This window comes from Oreochromis niloticus, linkage group LG5 (assembly GCF_001858045.2).
Source record: "Oreochromis niloticus isolate F11D_XX linkage group LG5, O_niloticus_UMD_NMBU, whole genome shotgun sequence".
Classification (NCBI taxonomy): domain Eukaryota; kingdom Metazoa; phylum Chordata; class Actinopteri; order Cichliformes; family Cichlidae; genus Oreochromis; species Oreochromis niloticus.
This window is the reverse complement of record NC_031970.2, coordinates 39,177,992-39,205,415: the sequence shown is the minus strand read 5'-3', so window position 1 is coordinate 39,205,415 and position 27,424 is coordinate 39,177,992. Positions and strand designations below refer to the sequence as shown.

The following is a 27,424-nucleotide window of genomic DNA, read 5'->3' as shown; positions in this document are numbered from 1 at the left end:
AAGTGTCTTGCCCAAGGACACAACGACCGAGACTGTCCAAGCCGGGGATCGAACCGGCAACCTTCCGATTACAAGGCGAACTCCCAACTCTTGAGCCACGATCGTGGAAGAGAGACAGAGATTAATAACAGATATGACTCAATGCAAAGAGGTCTATTAACACATAGTGGGTGAAGAAGAAACAGTGCATCATGGGAATCCCCCAGTAACCCACAGCTATTGCAGCATAACTAAGGGAGGATTCAGGGTCACCTGGTCCAGCCCTAACTATATGCTTTAGCAAAAAGGAAAGTTTGCAGCCTAATCTTAAAAGTAGAGACAGTGTCTTGAAACCTTGATGGAGCTAAAAGTTAAATATCATAGTCTCAAGAGTGAATGATAGAAGTTATCAAATCAGCCACTAGAATTTTCTGCAGGCTTTCAAACCTGCACTGGTACTAATATAGCACTCCATTTAAGTACTCAAGAGTTCTTTCTACTACAAGTCACATACATCCAAGCATACACACTCACACCCCGATGGATGCTTTGGGGACAACTCAGGCTTCAGTATTTTGCCCATGAATACTTTGACACAGAGACAGGAGGAGCTGGAGATCGATCGACCAACCTTCCGATTGGTAGGCAAGCTGCAGTATCTTCACAAGAACTTTCTTTTCAGCAAAAACTTTATAGGACTCACCCCCTCCACCCGATGGTAAGGCCCAGCAGAGTTCTCCAGGTCCAAAAGGACACCATTGAGAGACCATGTGAAGGTAAGATCCATAGCTGCATCATGGGAGGCATGGCACTGGAGCGTCACATTCTCACCCTGATTTATGTCGGCATTAGAAGGGGCCAGCGTGATCTTGGTGGCATCTGTGAGAGGGTAAATGGTTCTGATTAGCAAGACGTTGGCCAAATGTCTGAAGATGCCAAAACAAAAAATAAACAAGTCTGACAGTTTGGAAAATGTATTTATAGATGTTCTTGTGTACCATTCAGATGCTTAAGGATAAAAGGATGCATGACATTCTCACAAGGGACGGCCAATCAGGACCTAGCTTTATGGGAGCGATCACACCAGGTCCCAGTATTTCCACACAGTCAGCTTATTTTAGTACAAATAACAAATGGAGGAAACATACAGTTCAAAGCACAGCTCCTACCAACCTCTAGAGCAAGTAATCCAACATGATGGCTCTCCTAAATCCATACAGCAAAAGAAATGTGGCTTTAAAATATGCTGATACTCAGGATCCAGGTAAGGAAATCCCAAAGAGTGGATTCTGTTCATGCAGGAAGTCACTTGGATGAGTGATGAAACGTTTCTCCCACTTTTTTGGGGTAGCTTTAAAATGTTGTGATATGTCTGTGTTATTTGGGCTGGCTATCTGTCAGATCCCAACTGAGAAAAAGCCAAGGTAATGCAATCCAGAGTAAGTGTCTTTTTAGAGTGCGGTTGTTAGAGATTTGGACCCAATGTTTTGTGTTAGTCATTTCTTTTTAGATTCTGGGATTTTAGATTTATTGAGCTTCTTTCAGAAACCTTCGTTTGTCTCTCGTTGCTAATTATTGTGTATGTAAAGTTTCTTCCTCGCCTTTTTCTCTGCCTCCCTTCCGGTGTCTGCATTTGGGTTCTCCTTCAGCACTCACCAAACACTAACACAAGTACAATAACCTCAGTTTGATCTGAATTAAGAAGCAGAAAGTTAGTGGCCATCCAGGTCTTTATGTCTTTAAGACATTCCTGCAGTTTAACTAATTGGTGTGTGTTAGAGTGAATTGTTAAATGTTTGTCATTTTTATTCTTACCATTTGTACTTTAACTGTGTGTTGAAAGGAATTCTTTTGTTCTCCCCTCCCCAGATTCTCGAGGTTCTGAGTGGGGGGCTGTAGTGTTTTATCACAGGCAAACATCCTTGTGAAGGTCTGATGTGGTAAAACTTCCTGCCCTTTGTATGGCTTCACTGTGTTATCTAGGGTGAACCATAGATTGGGTGTGGGGAGGTTACCCTCTTTATGACCTAGGATGTTGTTCCTGCTTTATGACCCTTTTGGTCAGCAGCTCACACACACACAAGGTATTCCTTGTTCACATGTATACCTATAAGATGTCATATGTTAATGAACCTATGCATATTCATGTAACCTCAATAAAAGAGCAGTGTTACGGGGGAACGGACGAGAGCAACTGGGGTCAAGCGAAGGAACGGCGCCTGTCCAGTTCTCTCCCGTGCACGTGAAACATAAAGAATGTTGCCTACTCGTGTCTTGCTTGCTGTGTAATCACATTGCCTTCAACGTTCCAGCGAATAGGTTCAAGCTACAAACCTATCAGTGTGTGTTACCTGGCTTCATGGATAGATAGAGCTGCGTGTCATCTGCATAGCAGTGAAAATGTATACTATGTCTTCTAATGATGCTGCCTAAGGGAAGCATGTATAATGTAAATAGAATTGGTCCTAGCACTGAACCCTGTGGAACACCATAATTGACCTTAGTGTGTGAAGAGGACTCTCCATTTACATGAACAAGTTGGATCTATTAGATTAAGGAGACTAAGACTGTTTCTGTACTGTGATGGGCTCTGAAGCCTGACTGAATCTCTTTAAATAAAACATCCCTCAGCAGATGATTAGCTAGCTGTTTGACAACTACTCATTCAAGAATTTTTTAGATAAATAAAAGAATGCAGATTGGCCTATAATTAGCTAAGACACTGGGCCAAGTGATGACTTTTTAAGTAATAGTTTAATTACTTCCACCTTAAAGGCCTGTGTTACGTTGCCCATTAATAGAGATAGATCATATTTAAGACATGCATTAATTAATTAACAACTTTGTTGAGCAGTATTGCAGACTCGTTGATGGTTTGGAGGTAGTGATTTCCTTCAGTAAGATCAAACAGAGAAAGAGTGAATAAATATCAATAGTAGCTGTAGGTAATGAGAAATCTGTGAGCTGTGGTTTTTTCTCTAATGCTTTCAATTTAATTTGTGAAGAAATTCATACAGTCATTGCTAGTTAAGGTTAAAGAAAGAGCACTGCTGGGCCAAACCTGAATGTTAGCCTGGCTACAGTGCTGAAAGTAACCTGGGCTTTTTGTTTTCTTCAGTCAGTGGTGCAACATGTCCTGGCGTTTTTTTTAATAGAGAAGCAAACTCATTCTTTCCAGGATAAATGAAGAACTTCTAAATAAATGAGACACCATTTCCTCTCCAGCTTATCTGGAGGGAAATGTTGGGTTTGGTTTTTATTTGGGATTAATATAATTAAAAGTCTTTTACGGATTGAATAATTACGTAGAAACCTGCAGACATATCAGTAAAAAAAAAAAAAAGAATGTGTGGGGCAGATGTAGACACGATAACTGGCACCTGATATCACTCACCTCAGTGCCAGCAAAACAAGCAGCTTCTCCCCACCAGATTTAACCGTTTAGACAGACAGATGCACATTCTCATATTAAACTCTGAACTGCCAGGGGGTTACTCTCTTTTGGGAATACTGACTGTGGTTTTCTGAACAGACCAGTTCCATGTACATGATACTTGCTTTAATAAAATCGTAATCAAAAGTGTTTTACTGGTGATTCCTCAGGGTGGATAAACAAACATGTTAACAGTCATCTGCTTTAAGGTTTGCATTTGAGGTCACCAGGTCAAATAATTCTGATTGGAGGCTTTCTTTTTCGGAGGAGCTGCAGTAGTGAACACAAGATAATCAACCACTGTGGGACTAGAGCACTCATATACTTTCATTACAGTGTCGAAAGTTCAGCACCATGAGATGATTATAGCGACTAGCACTAGGAACAAAGGCTTCAACTCACTGACATGTGGCATGAGGTTGTTTGTTAGTTATGGCTGAGTTGTTTGAGTTGTGTACCTCTCACAGACAGGTGTCCAGTGCTGTTGGCTTTGCCGAGGTAGTTTTCAGCAAAGCAGGTGTACTTTCCTTCATCTGCTCTACTGATGTTATAAATCCACAAGATGCCATCTGGAGTTACTGTGATTCTGAGAATAGACACAATACAATATAATCCTTAATGTAATCGAATACATTGTAAAATTTAAACATAATGATTGTTCATACATTATTGACAGAACCTGAACATTACATGGCTCACACAAGTAGTGTTTGTGTTTGTACATGAAAAACTTAAGATATACTTAACTTATTCCAAGTTGTCTAAGGAGCTTAGAAAGAAAGCGACTGGACTTCTTAAAGGTTCGTGAAGACGTTTCTTTTCTCGTCTAAGAGGTGTCTTCAGTTCGAAAACCAAATGTTTAAGAGTCCCAGGTATTTAAACTCTAGCGGGGTTGACCCTTTAGTGGACACTATTTATCATTTACCTCATCACATGAGCCAAGGTGTCATTTCCACCAGAGGTTTCAGTTGAAACCACTGTGAGCCCTTCCCCCACCGTACCATGTGACCTACTTAAGTCACCTCATGCAACAGTCGGTACGAGACTTACCAGTCTTTTAATCTGATTGTTAAAATTGATGTAAATGACTGTGTCCTAAATGTTATGCAACAATCTTCCACCAGATGGAGCACTGTTGTTGAGAACACCATATGTGTGTTTATATAGGCATGATCTTTTTAACACTAATAGAATGAGATTGTAGAAAAAAGTTAGCACACTGTCCCAAATGTAGCTAAATCCAGTGGAGTGGTTTGGTTTAAACTAGATTAAAACCAATTTTTAGTTATTATCTTTAATTATTTTGTTTTAAAATATATAATTTTTATGGAACATTGTTGGTTTTAATGTAGTTTAACCCAAACCACTCCACTGAATTTAGCTAGTAGCTAGAGAGTTGATTGGAGGCCAAAACAGCTAATCAGAATTTTTGCATCCAAGTCTGTGATTGGTTGGTTTTGTGGCACATTTTTAACGGTGCACAGAGAGTTGAGCGTGCACGGAGCAGAGATGGTGAGAGCGACACACTGAGAGCAGGTCTGCAGATGTCTGTGAGCACACAGAGCAGAGATCTGAGCAAGAGCAAATGCTCGCAGCTGAGCGAGATGGACTGTTATTGTGTGTATATGGATAATAGCAAACACTGAAATACATTTCTTAAATTCAGACTGAATAAGTCAGTTTTATTCGCTCAAATTAAACTTTTCTTTGCTCAAATTAATTTTATCCTCAAAATGCAACGTTTGTATTTGCTATAATTATTTCTGTGTGCTCAGAATAGAAGCACAAAAATAACACCATATAATAATATGTAAACATTGGTTTATATGTTAACATTGGTTTATTTTGAGTGTTTTTCTTCTTCATTGTCTCTTCAATGTTTTGAACAGCTCATCATGTCACACATTAAAGCTGCCATCCCTGCAAACCTCGATCCATACCAGTTTGCATACAGGGCAAACAGGTCGACAGAGGACGCCATAATAACAGCTCTTCACACAGCCCTCACACACCTTGACTGTAGTAACACCTATGTGAGAATGCTATTTGTGGACTTCAGCTCTGCCTTCAATACAGTTCAACCCCACAAACTGGTTAATAAACTAAGCAACTTAGGACTCAGCAGCTCACTGTGCAGCTGGATACTGGACTTCCTGAGCAACAGACCCCAGAACGTCAGAATGGGAGAGCACACCTCCTCCACCCTCATTCTGAATGTGGGTGTCCCACAGGGGTGTGTCCTCAGTCCCCTCTTATACTCACTTTTCACCCATGACTGTTCACCAATCCACACCAGTAACACCATTATAAAATTTGCTGATGACACCACCGTCATAGGACTGATCGACAACAACGATGATTCAGCCTACAGAGAGGAGGTTCAGCATCTGAAGCGATGGTGTGACGACAACAACCTGCATCTGAACACAGCCAAGACCAAGGAGATGGTAATCGACTTCAGAAGAACAAAGCGATCTGAGCACTCTACCCTCTACATCAGGGGTCCTCAATCTCAGTCCACGAGGGCCGGTGTCCCTGCAGGTTTTAGATCTCACCCTGGGTTAACACACCTGAATCACATGATTAGCTCATTACCAGGCCTCTGGAGAACTTCAAGACATGTTGAGAAGGTAATTTATCCATTTAAATCAGCTGTGATGGATCAAGGACACATCTAAAACCTGCAGGGACACCGGCCCTCGTGGACTGAGATTGGGGACCCCTGCTCTACATTGATGGGGAGGAGGTAGAAAGGGTAGAAAGCTTTAAGTTCCTCGGAGTCCACATCTCGGCCGACCTTACCTGGTCCACAAACATCTCCCACCAGGTAGGGAAAGCACAACAAAGGCTGTACTTCCTCAGGAAACTACGTCAGGCCCAATTACCCCAAAGACTGCTAGTAAACTTCTACCGCTCCACCATCGAGAGCCTTCTGACTTACTGCTGCACACTCTGGTTCAACTGCTGCACCGCGGAGGACAAGAGGAAACTGCAGCGGGTGGTGAGGGCAGCAATTCAATTCAATTCAATTCAATTTTATTTATATAGTGCCAAATCACAACAAAAGTCGCCTCAAGGCGCTTTATATTGTACAGTAGATAGCACAATAATAAATACAGAGAAAAACCCAACAATCATATGACCCCCTATGAGCAAGCACTTTGGTGACAGTGGGAAGGAAAAACTCCCTTTTAACAGGAAGAAACCTCCGGCAGAACCAGGCTCAGGGAGGGGCGGGCCATCTGCTGCGACCGGTTGGGGTGAGAGAAGGAAAACAGGATAAAGACATGCTGTGGAAGAGAGACAGAGATTAATAACAGATATGATTCGATGCAGAGAGGTCTATTAACACATAGTGAGTGAGAAAGGTGACTGGAAAGGAAAAACTCAATGCATCATGGGAATCCCCGGCAGCCTACGTCTATTGCAGCATAACTAAGGGAGGATTCAGGGTCACCTGGTCCAGCCCTAACTATATGCTTTAGCAAAAAGGAAAGTTTGAAGCCTCATCTTAAAAGTAGAGATAGTGTCTGTCTCCTGAATCCAAACTGGAAGCTGGTTCCACAGAAGAGGGGCCTGAAAACTGAAGGCTCTGCCTCCCATTCTACTTTTAAATACTCTAGGAACAACAAGTAAGCCTGCAGTGTGAGAGCGAAGTGCTCTAATAGGGTGATATGGTACTACAAGGTCATTAAGATAAGATGGGGCCTGATTATTTAAGACCTTGTATGTGAGGAGCAGGATTTTGAATTCAATTCTGGATTTAACAGGAAGCCAATGAAGGGAAGCCAAAACAGGAGAAATCTGCTCTCTCTTTCTAGTCCCTGTCAGGACTCTTGCTGCAGCATTTTGGATTAACTGAAGACTTTTCAGTGAGTTTTTAGGACATCCTGATAATAGTGAATTACAGTAGTCCAGCCTGGAAGTAATAAATGCATGAACTAGTTTTTCAGCATCACTCTGAGACAGGATATTTCTAATTGCAGAGCGGGCAATCGGCACTTCACTAACCCCCCTCAGAGACATCTATACTGGCAGACTTCAGCAGAAAGCCAGCATCATCATTAAAGACCCCTCACACCCTGGACACTCACTTTTTTCCCCCCTTCAGTCTGGTAAACGCTACAGGTCCATCAGGTCAAAGACAAACAGACTCAACAGAAGTTTTCACCCACAGGCTGTCAAACATGCCCTACCTCCATCCTGATCGGAGGATAACTGCACTGCCAACACTCATGGACATCACACCTTATTTATAAATCGTATTTCTGTTTATACTTTAATGCAACCAACATTCCTACCTCTTTAAACTGTATTTATTAGGGCCCGAGCACTGAGAGTGCGAAGGCCCTATTGTATCTGCTCCGTTTCTTCTTATTAGGGCCCGAGCACCCAGAGTGCGAAGGCCCTATTGTATCTGCTCCGTTTCTTATTATTAGGGCCTGAGCACTGAGAGTGTGAAGGCCCTATTGTATCTGCTCCGTTTATTATTATTAGGGCCCGAGCACCGAGAGTGCGAAGGCCCTATTGTATCTGCTCCGTTTCTTCTTCTTCTTATTATTATTATTAGGGCCCGAGCACAAAAGTGCGAAGGCCCTATTGTATCTGCTCTGTTTCTTATTATTAGGGCCCGAGCACAAAAGTGCGAAGGCCCTATTGTATCTGCTCTGTTTCTTATTATTATTAGGGCCCGAGCACAAAAGTGCGAAGGCCCTATTGTATCTGCTCTGTTTCTTATTATTATTATTATTATTATTATTATTATTATTATTATTATTATTATTATTATTTCGGCAAATGAATCGGCTTTTTGAGGGCCTAAACATGCTCAAAAACTCATGAAATTTTGCACACGCGTCAGGTCTGGTGAAAATTTACGTATTTTAATGTCCGTAGACATGTCCAGGGAAAATTGGCTCAGTAGCGCCACCTAGAAAAATGAGAAACGCGAGCCCCCGAGATGGGTATGACCTACATGTATAAAACTCGGAACACATATCTAACGTTCGGAGACGCACAAAAAAGTCTATTATGGCCATGTCCTAAACCCAACAGGAAGTCCGCCATTTGGAAGTGAAGGTGACATTTTGGCTCTAATTTTGCCATTTCCATGCCTCGAACTTTTTCGAACTCCTCATTGGAATTTCATTGTACAAGCTTCATATTTGGTCAGTGTCAACTACACACCTCGGCCATGTTAAATTGCGGAGCTTTTGAGTTTTCGGGATACGGTGAGGCCGTGGCGCCACGGCGAATTTCGATGACTCGCCATGAAAATCTTATTGCCTCTCGTTCTGTCATACATTGTCCGACCTTGACCAAAGTGGACACATATGATAAGGCTCCACCCCTGAACATATTTCAACTGCCATATTTGACATCAGGGACAGCGCCACCTAGTGGGAACAGGAAATGTCATGTTTTACACTTTGGGGTACAGTATTGTAATGGGTGACATCTGCAGCCTCAAATTTCTCCAGGAAAGCCTTAAGGAGTTGGTCTTGGGTTACAGAGAAAACTGTGAGTTTTCGCTGAAGGGTGTGACCCCAGCAGCATGGCGAACATTGAGGTCTCGCCATGAAGAAACAAATTAGTGTAACTCAATGAAATCCAATGTGATCAGTACCAGATTTTACAGGGATGATGTCAGACCCGCCCTGAACAGATTGATATGCCCATTGTCAGGAATACGTAGAGCGCCACCTAGTGGCACCAGGAAATGTCATGTCTTTCATTTTGTTGTACTGATTTTCACAGGTTCATCGTGGCCACCTCAAAAGCGGTGAATATCACCATCAGTCCCTCTTGATGCTTCAGTGAGAAAATTGTGACTATAAACTGAACGGCGCACCCTGGTGGCAACGCAGTTCACCATGAAAGATGAAGTGGCTTTTGAGGGGCTTGAAAAGTTTAAAAAGTCTTGAAATTTGGCGCACACCTCTAATGTGATGAGGGATTTCTTTTTATATGTTCATTTTCCTTGAACAGCGCAAAATGGCTCCACAGCGCCCCCTACAAAATTTCAAAACAACAGCCCCTGCTCTGTGTTTTATGTATGAGCTTGAAACCTGGCAAGCTTATTGGAGATATCAAGATGTACAAAAAAGTCTCTTGGAGCAATATCCCAAATCCAACAGGAAGTCAGCCATTTTAAAATTAATGTGTAAATTTGGCGACATTTTCCCCTCTTTTCAGGCCTCATACTTTGACGAACTCCTCCAAGGGATTTCATTAGATTTACGCGATCTCCTGTGTGTGGAATCTAAAGACCTTTGTGATGTTAAATTGCGAAGCTTTTTACGTTCAGGGAAACGGGGTGGTCATGGCGGCACGTGGAGTTTCAATCACTCGCCAAAAAGCAGTAACCTGCTGTCGCTCAAAAACACAATGTCCAATCTCTCCCAAAGGTCGCAGGTGTGATGAGACTCGAGCTCGGAAATGTTTGTTATGCCATTTGTCAGTAATGGTTAGAGCGCCACCTAGTGGGACGACTATAATAATGGTTGAATGAGATGAAATTTTAGCTGGTGGTTAAATGCATGAATTCCATCAATGTGACATCAGATCGGAAGCGCTGGTTTTAGGTGTTGGGCTTGGCTCGACGCGCCGGGGGTGCGAGGGCCCTCATATCGCTGCTTGCAGCTTTAATTATTATTATTATTATTATTATTATTATTATTATTATTATTATTTCGGCAAATGAATCGGCCTTTTGAGGGCCTAAACATGCTCGAAAACTCATGAAATTTTGCAGACTCGTCAGGTCTGGTGAAAATTTACGTATTTTAATGTCCGTAGACATGTCCAGGGAAAATTGGCTCAGTAGCGCCACCTAGAAAAATGAGAAACGCGAGCCCCCGAGATGGGTATGACCTACATGTATAAAACTCGGAACACATATCTATCGTTCGGAGACGCACATAAAAGTCTATTATGGCCATGTCCTAAACCCAACAGGAAGTCCGCCATTTGGAAGTGAAGGTGACATTTTGGCTCTAATTTTGCCATTTCCATGCCTCGAACTTTTGCGAACTCCTCATTGGAATTTCATCGTACAAGCTTCATATTTGGTCAGTCTCAACTACACACCTGGGCCATGTTAAATTGCGGAGCTTTTGAGTTTTCGGGTTACTGTGAGGCCGTGGCGCCACGGCGAATTTCGATGACTCGCCATGAAAATCTTATTGCCTCTCGTTCTGTCATACATTGTCCGACCTTGACCAAAGTGGACACATATGATAAGGCTCCACCCCTGAACATATTTCAACTGCCATATTTGACATCAGGGACAGCGCCACCTAGTGGGAACAGGAAATGTCATGTTTTACACTTTGGGGTACAGTATTGTAATGGGTGACATCTGCAGCCTCAAATTTCTCCAGGAAAGCCTTAAGGAGTTGGTCTTGGGTTACAGAGAAAACTGTGAGTTTTTGCTGAAGGGTGTGACCCCAGCAGCATGGCGAACATTGAGGTCTCGCCATGAAGAAACAAATTAGTGTAACTCAATGAAATCCAATCTGATCAGTACCAGATTTTACAGGGATGATGTCAGACCCGCCCTGAACAGATTGATATGCCCATTGTCAGGAATACGTAGAGCGCCACCTAGTGGTACCAGGAAATGTCATGTCTTTCATTTTGTTGTACTGATTTTCACAGGTTCATCGTGGCCACCTCAAAAGCGGTGAATATCACCATCAGTCCCTCTTGATGCTTCAGTGAGAAAATTGTGACTATAAACTGAACGGCGCACCCTGGTGGCAACGCAGTTCACCATGAAAGATGAAGTGGCTTTTGAGGGGCTTGAAAAGTTTAAAAAGTCTTGAAATTTGGCGCACACCTCTAATGTGATGAGGGATTTCTTTTTATATGTTCATTTTCCTTGAACAGCGCAAAATGGCTCCACAGCGCCCCCTACAAAATTTCAAAACAACAGCCCCTGCTCTGTGTTTTATGTATGAGTTTGAAACCTGGCAAGCTTATTGGAGATATCAAGATGTACAAAAAAGTCTCTTGGAGCAATATCCCAAATCCAACAGGAAGTCAGCCATTTTAAAATTAATGTGTAAATTTGGCGACATTTTCCCCTCTTTTCAGGCCTCATACTTTGACGAACTCCTCCAAGGGATTTCATTAGATTTACGCGATCTCCTGTGTGTGGAATCTAAAGACCTTTGTGATGTTAAATTGCGAAGCTTTTTACGTTCAGGGAAACGGGGTGGTCATGGCGGCACGTGGAGTTTCAATCACTCGCCAAAAAGCAGTAACCTGCTGTCGCTCAAAAACACAATGTCCAATCTCTCCCAAAGGTCGCAGGCGTGATGAGACTCGAGCTCGGAAATGTTTGTTATGCCATTTGTCAGTAATGGTTAGAGCGCCACCTAGTGGGACGACTATAATAATGGTTGAATGAGATGAAATTTTAGCTGGTGGTTAAATGCATGAATTCCATCAATGTGACATCAGATCGGAAGCGCTGGTTTTAGGTGTTGGGCTTGGCTCGACGCGCCGGGGGTGCGAGGGCCCTCATATCGCTGCTTGCAGCTTTAATTAGGGCCCGAGCACCGAGAGTGCGAAGGCCCTATTGTATCTGCTCTGTTTATTATTATTATTATTATTATTATTATTATTATTATTTTTCATTGAAATGAATTGCCTTTTTGAGGGCTTTAACATGCTCAAAAACTCATGAAATTTTGCACACGCATCAGGTCTGGTGAAAAATTTTGTATTTTAATGGTTTTACATATGAGCATTGGAAAATTGCTCTAGAGCGCCACCTATGCCTTATAAAATGCAGCCCTACGACCACATGGTTTGAGCTACATGTATGAACTCTGGTACACGTATGTATCATGCCAAGACGAACAAAAAAGTCAATAGGCCCATTGACGCAAACCCAACAGGAAGTCCGCCATTTTGGATTGAAGGTCACATTTTGGCTCTGATTTTACCATTTCCATGCCTTGTACTTTCGCGAACTCCTCCTTGGGATTTTGTCATACAAGCTTCATATTTGGTCAGTGTCAACTACACACCTGGGCCATGTTAAATTGCGGAGCTTTTGAGTTTTCGTGATACGGTGAGGACGTGGCGCCACGGCGAATTTCGATGACTCGCCATGAAAATCTTATTGCCTCTCATTCCCTCATACATTGTCCGCCGTGCACCAAAGAGCACACATATGATAAGGCTCCAGCCCTGAACATATTTCAACTGCCATATTTGACATCAGGGACAGCGCCACCTAGTGGGAACAGGAAGTGTCATGTTTTACACTTTGGAGTACAGCGTTGTGATGGGTGACATCTGCAGCCTCAAATTTCTCCAGGAAAGCCTTAAGGAGTTGGTCTTGGGTTACAGAGAAAACTGTGACTTTTCGTGAGAGGGTGTGACCCCAGCAGCATGGCGAACATTGATGTCTCGCCATGAAGAAACAAGTTAGTATAACTCAATGAAATCCAGTCTGATCAGAACCAGACTTTACAGGGATGATGTCAGACTCACCCTGAACAGATTGATGTGCCCATTGTCAGGAATATGCAGAGCGCCACCTAGTGGCAACAGGAAATGTCATGTCTTTCATTTTGTTGTACTGATTTTCACAGGTTTATCGTGGCCACCTCAAAAGCGGTGAATATCACCATCAGTCCCTCATGATGCTTCAGTGAGAAAATTGTGACTTTAAACTGAACGGCGCACCCTGTTGGCAACGCGGTTCACCATGAACAATGAAGTGGCTTTTGAGGGGCTTGGAAAGTTTAAAAAGTCTTGAAATTTGGCGCATACCTCCAATGTGATGAGCGCTTTCTTGTTATTTTACCATTTTCACTGAATAGCGCAAAATGGCTCCACAGCGCCCCCTACAAAATTTCAAAACAACAGCCCCTGCTCTGTGTTTCGTCTATGAGCCTGAAATCTGGTAAGCTTATGTAAGATATCAAGATGTACAAAAAAGTCTCTTGGAGCAATATCCCAAATCCAACAGGAAGTCAGCCATTTTAAAATTAATGTGTCATTTTGGCCACATTTTCCCCTCTTTTCAGGCCTCGTACTTTGACGAACTCCTCCAAGGGATTTCATCATATTGAACCAATCTCCAGTGTGTGGAATCTAAAGACCTTTGTGATGTTAAATTGCGAAGCTTTTTACGTTCAGGGAAACGGGGTGGTCATGTCGGCACGTGGAGTTTCAATCACTCGCCAAAAAGCAGTAATCTGCTGTCACTCAAAAACACAATGTCCAATCTCTCCCAAACGTCACAGGCGTGGTGAGACTCGACCTCGGAAATGTTTGTTATGCCATTTGTCAGTAATGGTTAGAGCGCCACCTAGTGGGAGGACTATAATAATGATTGAATGAGATGAATCGTTAGCTGGTGGTTCTAGGCATGAATTCCATCAATGTGACATCAGATCGGACGTGCTGGTTGTAGGTGTTGGGCGTGGCTCGACGTGCCGGGGTGCGAGGGCCCTCATAACGCTGCTTGCAGCTTTAATTATTATTATTATTATTTTTCATTGAAATGAATTGCCTTTTTGAGGGCTTTAACATGCTCAAAAACTCATGAAATTTTGCACACGCATCAGGTCTGGTGAAAAATTTCGTATTTTAATGGTTTTACATATGAGCATTGGAAAATTGCTCTAGAGCGCCACCTATGCCTTATAAAATGCAGCCCTACGACCACATGGTTTGAGCTACATGTATGAAATCTGGGACACGTATGTATCATGCCAAGACGAACAAAAAAGTCAATGGGCCCATTGACGCAAACCCAACAGGAAGTCCGCCATTTTGGATTGAAGGTCACATTTTGGCTCTAATTTTACCATTTCCATGCCTTGTACTTTCGCGAACTCCTCCTTGGGATTTGGTCATTCAAACTTCATATTTGGACAGTGCCAACTACACACCTGGGCCATGTTAAATTGCGGAGCTTTTGAGTTTTCGTGATACGGTAAGGACGTGGCGCCACGGCGAATTTCGATGACTCGCCATGAAAATCTTATTGCCTCTCATTCCCTCATACATTGTCCGACCTGCACCAAAGACCACACATATGATAAGGCTCCAGCCCTGAACATATTTCAACTGCCATATTTGACATCAGGGACAGCGCCACCTAGTGGGAACAGGAAGTGTCATGTTTTACACTTTGGAGTACAGTATTGTGATGGGTGACATCTGCAGCCTCAAATTTCTCCAGGAAAGCCTTAAGGAGTTGGTCGTGGTTTACAGTGAAAACTGTGACTTTTCGCGAAAGGGTGTGACCCCAGCAGCATGGCGAACTTTGATGTCTCGCCATGAAGAATCAAGTTAGTATAACTCAATGAAATCCAGTCTGATCAGAACCAGACTTTACAGGGATGATGTCAGACCCGCCCTGAACAGATTGATGTGCCCATTGTCAGGAATATGCAGAGCGCCACCTAGTGGGAACAGGAAATGTCATGTCTTTCACTTTGTTGTACTGATTTTCACAGGTTCATTGTGGCCACCTCAAAAGCGGTGAATATCACCATCAGTCCATCATGATGCTTCAGTGAGAAAATTGTGACTTTAAACTGAACGGCGCACCCTGGTGGCAACGCGGTTCACCATGAACAATGAAGTGGCTTTTGAGGGGCTTGGAAAGTTTAAAAAGTCTTGAAATTTGGCGCACACCTCCAATGTGATGAGGGCTTTCTGGTCATATCATCATTTTCATTGAATAGCGCAAATTGGCTCCACAGCGCCCCCTACAAAATTTCAAAACATCAGCCCCTGCTCTGTGTTTTATCTATGACTCTGAAACCTGGTAAGCTTATACAAGATATCAAGATGTACAAAAAAGTCTCTTGGAGCAATATCACAAATCCAACAGGAAGTCAGCCATTTTAAAATTAATGTGTAATTTTGGCGACATTTTCCCCTCCTTTCAGGCACCGTACTTTGACGAACTCCTCCAAGGGATTTCATCAGATTGATGAGACCTCCAGTGTGTGGAATCTAAAGACCTTTGTGATGTTAAATTGCGAAGCTTTTTACGTTCAGGGAAACAGGGTGGTCATGGCGGCACGTGGAGTTTCAATCACTCGCCAAAAAGCAGTAATCTGCTGTCGCTCAAAAACACAATGTCCAGTCTCTCCCAAAGGTCGGAGGCGTGATGAGACTCAAGCTCGGAAATGTTTGTTATGCCTTTTGACAGTAATGGTTAGAGCGCCACCTAGTGGGACGACTATAATCATGATTGAATGAGATGAAATGTTAGCTGGTGGTTAAATGCATGAATTCCATCAATGTCACATCAGATCGGACGTGCTGGTTGTAGGTGTTGGGCGTGACTCGACGCGCTGGGGGTGCGAGGGCCCTCATAACGCTGCTTGCAGCTTTAATTATTATTATTATTATTATTTCGGCAAATGAATCGGCCTTTTGAGGGCCTAAACATGCTCAAAAACTCATGAAATTTTGCACACACGTCAGGTGTGGTGAAAATTTACGTATTTTAATGTTTGTAGACATGTCCAGGGAAAATTGGCTCAGTAGCGCCACCTAGAAAAATGAAAAACGCGAGCCCCCGAGATGGGTATGACCTACATGTATGAAAGTTGGCAAACATATCTAACGTTAAGAGACGCACAAAAAAGTCTGTTATGGCCATGTCCTAAACCCAACAGGAAGTCCGCCATTTGGAAGTGAACGTGACATTTTGGCTCTAATTTTGCCATTTCCATGCCTCGAACTTTTTCGAACTCCTCCTTGGGATTTGGTCGTATAAGCTTCATCTTTGGTCAGTTTCAACTACACACCTGGGCCATGTTAAATTGCGGAGGTTTTGAGTTTTCGCGATACTGTGAGGCGGTGGCGCCACGGCGAATTTCGATGACTCGCCATGAAAATCTTATTGTCTCTCATTCCCTCATACATGGTCCGATGTGGACCAAAGAGCAGACATATGATAAGGCTCCACCCCTGAACATATTTCAACTGCCATATTTGACACCAGGGACAGCGCCACCTAGTGGCAACAGGAAATGTCATGTTTTACACTTTGGTGTACAGTATTGTTATGGTTGACATCTGCAGCCTCAAATTTCTCCAGGAAAGCCTTAAGCAGTTGGTCTTGGGTTACAGTGAAAACTGTGACTTTTCACTAAAGGGTGTGACCCCAGCACCATGGCGAACATTGATGTCTCGCCATGAACAAACAAATGAGTATAACTCAATGAAATCCAGTCTGATCAGTACCAGACTTCACAGGCATGATGTCTGACCGGCCCTGAACAGATTGATGTGCCCATTGTCAGGACTACGTAGAGCGCCACCTAGTGGGAACAGGAAATGTCATGTCTTATATTTTCATCGTGGCCACTTCAAAAGCGGTGAATATCACCATCAGTCCCTCATGATGCTTCAGTGCGAAAATTGTGACTTTAAACTGAACGGCGCACCCTGGTGGCAACGCGGTTCACCATGAACAATGAAGTGGCTTTTGAGGGGCTTGGAAAGGTTAAAATGTCTTGAAATTTGGCGCACACCTCCAATGTGATGAGCGTTTTCTTGTTATTTTACCATTTTCATTGAATAGCGCAAATGGCTCCAGAGCGCCCCCTACAAAATTTCAAAACAACAGCCCCTGCTCTGTGTTTTATGTATGAGTCTGAAACCTGGTAAGCTTATGGAAGATATCAAGATGTACAAAAAAGTCTCTTGGAGCAATATCCCAAATCCAACAGGAAGTCAGCCATTTTGAAATTAATGTGTAATTTTGGCGCCATTTCCCCTTCTTTTTAGGCACCATTCTTTGACGAACTCCTCCAAGGGATTTCATCAGATTTACGCGATCTCCACTGCGTGGAATCCAAAGACCTTTGTGATGTTAAATTGCGAAGCTTTTTACGTTCAGGGAAACAAGGTGGTCGTGTCGGCACGTGGAGTTTCAATCACTCGCCAAAAAGCAGTAATCTGCTGTCACTCAAAAACACAATGTCCAATCTCTCCCAAAGGTCGCAGGCGTGATGAGACTCGAGCTCGGAAATGTTTGTTATGCCATTTGTCAATAAAGGTTAGAGCGCCACATAGTGGGACGACTATAATCATGATTGAATGAGATGAAATGTTAGCTGGTGGTTAAATGCATGAATTCCATCCATTTGACATCAGATTGGACGTGCTGGTTTTAGGTGTTGGGCGTGGCTCGACGCGTTGGGGTGCGAGGGCCCTCATAACGCTGCTTGCAGCTTTAATTATAACCGTATTTAGTGTAGTTCCAACAGCACCCCCCAACTCAACGTGCAATATCACTGATCACACTGCACCTCTCAATGCACCTGCTAGTTAAATGGCATGTATGTTTATGCATATAGATGTAAGCGTGTATGTGGAAATATGTGTGTATGTATGTACTCATGCATATATGTAAATATACATATATGTATGTATGTGTGTGTATGTTTGCAGGTGTATGTATAACTTGTACATATCTTTCTTGTGTAAATGTAAATTTGTCTGTTATTGTGTAAATACTATTGTGTAAGTACTATTCTGTACTTCACACACATAGAGAGATGCCAAACTGCCTTTCATTGTTCCTGTAACAGTGACAATAAAAAGCTATTCTATTCTATTCTATTGTATAACATGCAATGTTCATAATGCACGATGCGAGGTGCTGCACAGTTAAGCGGCACGATTCATTATAGAGAAACGTGATTATTCGTTTTTTTTTAAATGCCTTTGTTATTAGATTTTGACATTGTCCATTAAATCTTTCTTAGTGTTTCTTAGTTTCAGACTCAAATGTTTTTCCTCATTTAGTCGACTAAGAAATTGGTCACCAGGAACATCCAAACCCCTGGTGGTAATGACCCACGCCTTTTTTCCCCACACCTTGGCTCATGTAATGAGGCACATGATTAAAACAGGTCAACGACACTCTTAAGGGACAACCCCCACTAGGGCTTCAATACCTGGGACTGGTTTTAGATCTAAAGAAGCCTCTTGGATGAATCCAGTCTGTTTCTTTCCAAGCTCCTTAAACTACTACGACCTGGGTGACTGAGAATCTACACAGACCAAAGCTTGCGCTTCTAAGGTTTAATTCAATTCAATTAAATTCAATTCAATTTTATTTATATAGCGCCAAATCACAACAAAAGTCACCTCAAGGCGCTTTATATTGTACAGTAGATCGCACAATTTAACGTTTGTCTGCTATTTTTGTAGCCAAACAACTCTGAATTCACACCATTTGCAGATGAGTTTTTGAAAGAATGACAAACTTACATATACCCTTAGGTGTATAATTGTAAACCACTAAAGTGAATTTTAAATCAAACAATCACTATGTAATCTACTGTATTTTTTGTACTATAAGGCGCACCGCACATTAAGCAAACAAAACAGTCAGATAAGTCAAACTTTACTCAACTCACTCTCTTGCTTCCTCCACTTCCGTACCATTGATTCATTAATGCTGAATTCTCTCACAGCTGCTCTATTCCCATGTTGTTGCAGTATATTAATGACTAACCTCATATTGTGGATGGATTATCTCAGTTGTTCTCCTGACTGAAGTTTGGTCCGTTTACAGCATCCTGCCATGCGATTGCATTTGTCCCTAACCATCAGGAACCCTCACGTTAACTTTTATCGAGTGGAAAAAAGTTAGCGTACATCCTCCAGCTTCACTGTGTTTGTTATGCTAACATAGCTGTGTCGCTAGCGATCACGTACCACATCATTATATACCACCTAGCCCAACTTCAGTAACCCTACAAACATCACTGCTGTTTAGTTTTCTGTCTTCATTTATGTTGGAAGTGATAGCAGAGCTGTACGTTTGAATGTTTCAGAAATCTCTCAGTCAGAACATGCTATATCATGTTTAGGTGGAAACTAGTGAGCTAACTTCCTGTTAACTTCTAACTCCGTTAAATGTAATAAATCCTGTTTTCATGGATGCCTGGATGTTAAACTTAATTGTTACACCTGGTAAAGCAGCAACACTGATCATTTTATTAAAGATGAAAGAATTCAGACAGTTTTTAAATCTCAGTGATGCCGCAGTGTTCTTTTGACTTTGGGACCTGAAGCGGACGGAGTTTAGGACCCAGATTACTCCACGAGGCTGCTGACTACGGCAGCCGTAATGCTCCGACAATCCATCAAGCGGTGCGGCTTCGTAGCTCACCAAAGTCATACTAAAACATTTTTGACAGATTTTTGAGCGCCGTGTAGCACATAAAATCGGTTTGAGGTTGGTAAGCATGACCAGAATTCATACATAAGGCGCACAGATTATAAGACGTACTGTTGATTTTTGAGAAAATGAAAGGATTTTAAGTGCGCCTTATAGTACGGAAAATATGGTAAGTGCACACTTTAAACTTTAATTCAAGGTGTTTAACAAATGTACTATATTAACTGATATGGAATTACAGCCAATTTTGTATATTGTCTACAATCTCCGAAAACTTAAAATTAACGAAACTGTCTCTGTCTATATATTGTTTTTTAAGTATAGGTTAGATATACTTGGCTCCTCTGACTGGTATGATAGACTCCGTTACTTGCAACAACATCTCTCTGGACCTTGTGTTGAAAGTTCCAATAAAAATAATAATATACAAATCAATCAGTTCAGTGCTTGGAACAACAGATATTATATCTGTCATTTATCATAGAATAACATGGGAGCAGGCCTCAGCTAACTGTGAAACTGTTTTGAGTAGTTCTTGTGCTATTCATGGAATTCACAGGAATATAAGCTTAAAAAAATGAAAGACTAAGCAACAATGTTCTTTTGCAGCCATCTGTGTGCATCCCACTTTGGCCTGAGATACCACATGAGGGTGCACAAAAAAAAAAATCAGTGCTAGGATCGACTTTACTGACCATGATAGTTGACCATACATGCTGTTTACACTGTAGTATGAACTGTAACACAGGCTTAGTTAGGGGAATACCTGCTGCTGTTGGTGAGCAACTCTGTTCCACGACTCCAGAACAGACTGGGCTTTGGGGCAGCTCGAGGGCGACAATCAATCATCACCTGTCCCCCTCTAGCTGCTGGAATAAGCTTCCTTACTGGATTCAACCGGAAATCTGGAGCCTGAACTAAACGGAAGAGACACACAAGGATAGGGAAACAAAAGAGAGTGGTGCATCGCTGTAAATTTTATCTCCAGTTTGTTTTAATCCAAAGAAATTTGTTTTTTTCCCCCCCCACGTAATGGCATGCTTTTATTGTGTTGTCTTTAGGAATGATCAAGTAACAAGAGTCCTATTCCGAGGCCAGTAACTGAAGAAACCAGTATCTATGTCTATTACATAGACATAAATGAGAATGCTGAGACAGTGAAAGTCAGTAATGGTAAATGGTAAATGGACTGATTCTTATATAGCGCTTTTCTACTCTCTCGGAGTACTCAAAGCGCTCGATACAACATGCCTCATTCACCCATTCACACCCACTCATACAAGCACTTCTAAACTCAAGTACAACTAATAAACATTCACACACATTCACATTCCGATGAACGCATCGGTGGGCAATTTGGGGTTAGTATCTTGCCCAAGGATATTTGGCATGCAGACTGGGGGAGCCAGGAATCGAACCACCAACCTTCTGATCAGTAGCTGATCTGCTCTACGTGAGCCACAGCCACCCCGAAAGAGAAGACTCTCGCTAGGGTCGACCCACAAAATTTGCTGGACCAGACAGCATACCTGGACATGTGCTCAGAGCCTGTGCTGACCAGCGGACTGATGTCCTAGCAGACATCTTCAACATCTCCCTGAGTCAAGTTGTTGTGCCACAGTGCTTTAAAAACACCACCATCAGACCAAACTGGACCCACTACAGTTCGCATACCACACAAACCGATCAATGGACGATGCAATCTCACTGGCACTCAACCTGGCCCTCACACACCTGGATCAACGTACACCTACGTAAGAATGCTTTTCATTGATTTCAGCTCAGTATTCAACACCATCATCCCCCAACAGCTGATCAGCAAACTGAACCTGCTCAGACTCAAAACCTTCACCTGGATCCTCGTCTTTCTCACTGATAGATTCCAGACAGTACAGGCTGGAAATACAAGATCCATCACACTGAGCACAGGTACTGTGTTCGATTGCAGAGCCCTCCAGAGGATTGTGTGGAACACTGAGCACATCGTTGGCAGCTTTCTACCCAGTCTACTGGATATTTACACCTCATGCTGCATTCATAAAGCCACTACCATCATGGCTGACCCGCATCATCACTCCCTCCAACTTTTTACTCCTCCATCCAGAAGATGACTCTGCAGCATCAGGAGCAGGTCGGCGAGATTGTGCAAAAGCTTTTCCCCCAAGCAGTCTGGCTCTATGCTGCCCCCCTCCACACTGGACTCTCTTCTCCACACACTTCTTTGGATTAAATAACACTGTACATAACACTGTCCTCTCACTTCCATTACTTGGCTATTCTGTATTGTTGTGTTCGACTTTGTCTGTTATTGTTTTTATTTATTCTCATTCTTTTCTATTCTTACTCTATTTCTATTCAAGTACAACACTGTACTCATTTGTAGTTTATCTTGTTTCTGTATAGTTGTACGTATGTATTTGAATTTCTTTAATTTTACAGTTTGCACCTTTGATATAGGAGGACGATATTTCATCCAACTATATACTTGAGTGTATATTGTTGGGTTGACAATAACAACTTGACTACTTGGCTTGACTTGAGAATGAAAAGTCTCTATCTACCTTGGACCCTGAGCTCAGCAGTCGAGTAGATGGTGCCATGCTTGTTTTCAGCCACACATTGGTACATGCCAGAATCCTCCAGAGCCAGGTTGATGATTCTAAGATGAACTCCATTCACCTCCACACGATCCTTGAGGTTCGAAGAAGGTAAAGAAGAGATAAAGTTACAGAAAGCACAAACAGATCTGTGACATGTGTAACAAAGCATGCTGTACAATACTGCATTATAAAGTTCATTGTTTGCAGAAATAACTAAAGTAACACTTAAACTATTAAAGGACAAAAGCCATATTCATACACCCAGGTGTTCTTAGGTCGAATCATTAACTGAAGCACAGTTTTCCTTATTTGTCTAATTATGCTTTGGTTCCTTTTTTCACTGCTTTTAAGAGGCAGTATCCATGGTTGGGGTCAAGATGAAGTCCCTAATAAATAAGGAAATTTGAAAGTTATGCCACAATGTGCTCATAGCCCTCTCCATAAACACCATGCAAAAGACAAAGAAATAGTAGTAAAATAACCTCTGTTATGTTTTGCTTCTATCTTACGGTAGCAAAACATGAGATAAAGTTCCACAGGACTAACAACAAAGACAAGTTCTGCCTCACATGAATTATGAGGTCCTATGAGACCTCACTGTTCAGTTTTACTCCAGTAATGTATACGTAGCAACTCCTTGTGTTCATTAATCCATTCCCTTCCACCTATCCAACCCAGGGTAGTGATGGGAGTTGGAGCCTATCACACAATTTGTCCACTTACATCCACAAAGTAGAATCTATCACATATGAAGCACTTCGGCACAGTTCCTAATACCATAATACCATTTAATAAACCCCCAAAAAGGTTGATTCTGTTCATCTGGACGTTTTCAGCAGGAGAAACATTTCATTATCATCCAGGTGACTCCTTCAGTCTCAGCTGACTGCAGGTTTCCAACCTTATGTACATTTGCATAATGACTGAAACTAGCACCACTGAATGAAAACTGGGATGTGAGATCAGTTTATGATCATTAATAAGCAAATTTGCATGACCACAGATCAACAACCACTTTGATCAAAGACCACTGATCAGTGGCCATGAGTACCATTCACAGAGTATATCTAAAGGTATACGAAATAGGCTTTTAAGTTGTTTTCAAATTTACAATAGCTCTAAAGTCTTGGAATTTCAGAATACCATTCCAGAAGGTTAATGAAGCCATTTCCAAACAACTGCAGATTCTGAGATCAGCTCTAGAATTTGGACATAAATACAAGTTATTCTGATTTGCTGTTGTATTCAGACTCAGAATGAGCATACTTTGTTTATTCCATAAGGAAATTATGTGGGTTACAGTTGCTCCAGTACAGTAACAGAAACAGACAACAAACTATTTAACAATACAATGTTACAGATTTATAAATTTAAGAAATAGCACGATATACAAATCACTCAATAATAAATATCAACAAATGACAGAGGTGATTATAAATAAATATCAAGAATATTGACAGCAACATTACCAAGTAAGAAAAGCGCGTGTGCAAAAAGGTTGTAACTATTGCAGTGTTTACTGTGTATTAGATTGAGGAGTTGTACAGAGATATCCACGGGCAGGAATGATATCCTGTGTCGTTCAGTGGTGCATCATGGGTAATCTCAGTCTCCCACCGAACGTGCTCCTGTGACTGGCCAGCATCTCGTGGAGTGGGTGGGAGATATTGTCCAGCATTGTCTTTATCTTGGACAACATCCGTCTCTAAGACACCACCTTAAGGGAGTCCAGCTCCATCCCCACAACATTACTGACATTACCCTATTGTAGGGTACTGTAGGTGAGTTAACTGTTGTTGTGATGTTGTGCTATATAAATAAAAACTAAAAATTAAAATTGATCTGATTGAAAATCCAATCTGTCACCCACACATGGGAGGAAATTTGTTAGGATGTTAAGGAAAAACACAGGAAACACCGAGGGTTGAGGCCGCCACCAGCTGGAACTACTGGAATGCCCACAGTATCATCACGATGGGCTGAGAGGCATCAAAGAAATATCTCTCTGCTTCAAAATCAACACTTTCAAGTCCAAAGGATAATTGTAGCTGCCCACATGGACATGCCAAATGCCTTCTGGAGAAGTTTTATGGTCAGGTAGGTGTGTGTGTGTGTGTGTGTGTGTTACCTGTGTACTAAGTGGCTGTCCATTGCGTAGCCAGCGTACAGAGGGTCTAGGTTTTCCGGCAGCCACACAACTCCACTGAAGATCTGAGCTAATCTCCACCTCTGAGTCAGTCATCACCTGCAACCACTCTGGTTGAGCTGGACGAGAAGAAAGGCAGTAAAAAACAAATATACATGAGCTATAAAATGAACACGAGTGCATTAAAAATGAAATTACACATGCTTTGCTGCACAATGAAGAACCTTTAGTCACCTTGCACATTAATGCGTCCCTGGTACGTGTCCCTTCCTTCTGAGTTGTAGGCCTCACACTCATAAATGCCCTCATCGTCAAAGGAGAGTTCAGGAAGGGTCAGGGTGGGACCCTCCACAGTGGGGCCTGCCTTGGATGGCATTAAACCATCCACCTTCCTCCACCGCACTTTTGGAACTGGACTTTAAGATGAAAAGCAAAGCGAGAGTTGAGAGATGGAAGTAAGAGGTCAATAAAATCAGAGTGCAAAGATCAGAGAGTGATAATTACAAGTTTGATGTATGAGGATATAAAAATCCCTGGATATGTATTACTACAGCTGAACAGCGTCATTCTATAATATAAGACACATTATTCAAAAAATAAAGAAGCATTACATAGCAATTTCTGTGATGGACACTTACTTTCCATAAGCAAAGCACTCTAACTGGGCAGTGTGTCCAGCCAAGGCATAGGTATCTGCTAGGAAGCGCACTTTAATGGTTGGAGCTGACTTCCTGGGATTGGCTGGAATGAAAAAGCAAATCTTCTTAGATTAGCTTATCACTTAATTTGCTTTCTGTGCCATAACCTGTTTTTAGTGTTGTCAAATTCCAAATTCTTTCAGTCTAAATTAGATCTTTAGTAGAAGTCTTTGGCCAGTATTCAACGAGCTGACCAGTAGGGTTACTGATGGGAAGGAGAAAGTCAGCAGTTGTCTCTAAATCGACTTTGCTTCAGCCTTTAGCAAACTGATAGCAGGCAAGCTAATGCCACAACTTTAATATAAAAGTGGACGTTGCACTGGGCTATCAGTGAACAATAACACCCTGTTATCCTATGTTTTTGTAATAATTTAGGCTCAACTACAGACAGCAGAACAACCAACATACATGTGGATGCTAAGAGACAAGTGATGCAGCTGTAGGTCTTTCATACCATCGGGGACTACAGTGAGCTGGTTGGCCTTGCTAAATGTGCTCTTTGTGCTAACTTCCATGTTGATTGTTGTGAAGCAGAAGTAGTTTGCTGTGTCATTAGGTTCAGCTTTGGCCAGGTACAGATTCCCAGTGACCTGTGACACAAACCAGCGCCCATCATCCTTCCTGATGAAGTTGGGAAACTCGTTGAGAAACCAGCGGTAAGACAGCGCTAGAGAAGAAAAGAATCGGCGTCAGTCACTTTAGTCATTTCATTCTGTCAGCGCTCAGCTTTCACTTTAAAAAGTCACAATCATAACAGTCACAATGTATCAGTGAGAGATTTCATTTCATATTCACTTTCATATTCTGCCCCTCTGACCTGTTAATCACCTTTTGGCCCTGGGCACTAGTGGTGAAGTGGCTAGCTGCAGCAGGACTCTTTTTTTTCTTAGTGAAGGAAAATTATGCAAAAGTAAAAACTAATGTTCCAGCCACACACAGGACTATTCTGTGGCTCTCTAAGAATATATATACAAAATATCATTTCCAAGAACAATGAAACAGAGGAGGTACCTGGGTAATGTGGAGGAGGTTGGCAGGCCAAGAACATTCCTTGACCTTCATTTATTGTTTGAGGACTTCTGCCATCTGGAGGGAAGTCATGGAGGTCTGAAGAACAAGCAAATGCAGACAAATAAGTAATAAATGCTGAAAACAACCATAGAAAAGTCATATAACCAGTGGGCTCTGATCCAGAAGCAGAGAAAGAATGTAAACTTGTGTTTTTGTTTGGTGCCTGTTCTGCCATGTTTTAAAAAGCAGACAGCTCAAACAAGTAAAATGACTGAAAGGTCTTTATTACTTACAACCAAACTTGAGGTTGGCTGCTCTGCTAATGATGGTGCCACAACGGTTGATAGCTAGACACTGGTAAGAGCCTGTATCCCGGATGGGGTCGGGGCTGCTGATCACCAGGGTACCAGCCACCAGGGTGTATCGGTCCAAATTCAGTGGAACCGCAGTCCCGTTCACAAGCCACCTGCATGATAAATGGCAGGGAAATAACTTGCTTCCTGATCTTTTTTTATTCCTGTAGTATAAAAAAATCAACAGTCTTTCAAATTTTTATGGTAGTTTCATTTTAATGGAGTGAGAAAGAAACATTTTACTTTAAAGATCCAAACTGATTTGGATGTCACTGAGTTAAAAAACTACTTGATCTCCTACAAATCAGCAATACTAGCTCTCACAGATTAGCTGTGTGCCCATGTGGCACAGTCAGTCACAGGTATGGCTGGGCAGGTCTAGCTAACAACTGAGTTTGTTAAACCTGAGATGGTGGAACTATGGCTTCCTGTTGCAGAAAAAAACAGTTCAACTCTGAGTCAGTCACTGGGGTAATAGACTCTGTGACACTAACATACTCACGGCCAGGTTTTCTCAAACAAACCCCAAGTTTCTCTCTGACTCCTGTCCTGCTGCAACTAAACCAGCTGACTGACTCTGCGATTGATGTCCTCATTCATAAAGGAGTGGCTGTATTTCCAGAAGTTTACATTTTAACAAAGACTGAAATGGCAGTGTGGTAGGACTTGACCTAAGCGGCTAAAGACTGGCAAGAGACAGATGCTGTCCAGTATAGCGAGTGATTTATTCACCATTTTGTGACCAAACAATATTTACAAAAACAAATAAGAAACTCAACTCCATAGTTAACTCGGTTCAAATAAACATACCTGAACTTAAATCAACAGAAATTAAGGTCAAACTGTACACAGCTACACTGAGCTGGTCCTTTTCAATTCAATTCAATTCAATTTCTTTATTTTCCTACAAGGGGAAATTAGTTTAGCAGCAGGATAAAAATAAACAGAACAATAATATAAAATAATAATGACAATAATAGTGATAGAAAGTCCAAGGACAGTTATTTGCCATTAAGGA

At 42.0% G+C, this 27,424-nt stretch overlaps 1 protein-coding gene across 2 annotated transcripts in view; it reads right to left on the bottom strand.

Annotated features, from left to right (window-relative positions):
- cntn2 (contactin 2) overlaps nucleotides 1–27,424 on the bottom strand; it is a 122,368-nt gene that overhangs the window by 13,900 nt on the left and 81,044 nt on the right. For both annotated transcript variants that reach the window (XR_003220261.1, XM_019355319.2), the window contains exons 4-13: nucleotides 26,347–26,519; nucleotides 26,054–26,149; nucleotides 25,497–25,709; nucleotides 24,983–25,085; nucleotides 24,579–24,760; nucleotides 24,327–24,463; nucleotides 22,160–22,289; nucleotides 20,365–20,515; nucleotides 3,871–3,998; nucleotides 683–858 (exon numbers count right to left, since the gene is read on the bottom strand). Coding sequence is in view for 1 of the 2 variants with exons in the window: in XM_019355319.2 (XP_019210864.1) it covers nucleotides 683–858; nucleotides 3,871–3,998; nucleotides 20,365–20,515; nucleotides 22,160–22,289; nucleotides 24,327–24,463; nucleotides 24,579–24,760; nucleotides 24,983–25,085; nucleotides 25,497–25,709; nucleotides 26,054–26,149; nucleotides 26,347–26,519 (1,489 nt within the window). In the remaining variant the exon portion in view is untranslated. The remainder of the gene's footprint in view (nucleotides 1–682; nucleotides 859–3,870; nucleotides 3,999–20,364; nucleotides 20,516–22,159; nucleotides 22,290–24,326; nucleotides 24,464–24,578; nucleotides 24,761–24,982; nucleotides 25,086–25,496; nucleotides 25,710–26,053; nucleotides 26,150–26,346; nucleotides 26,520–27,424) is intronic.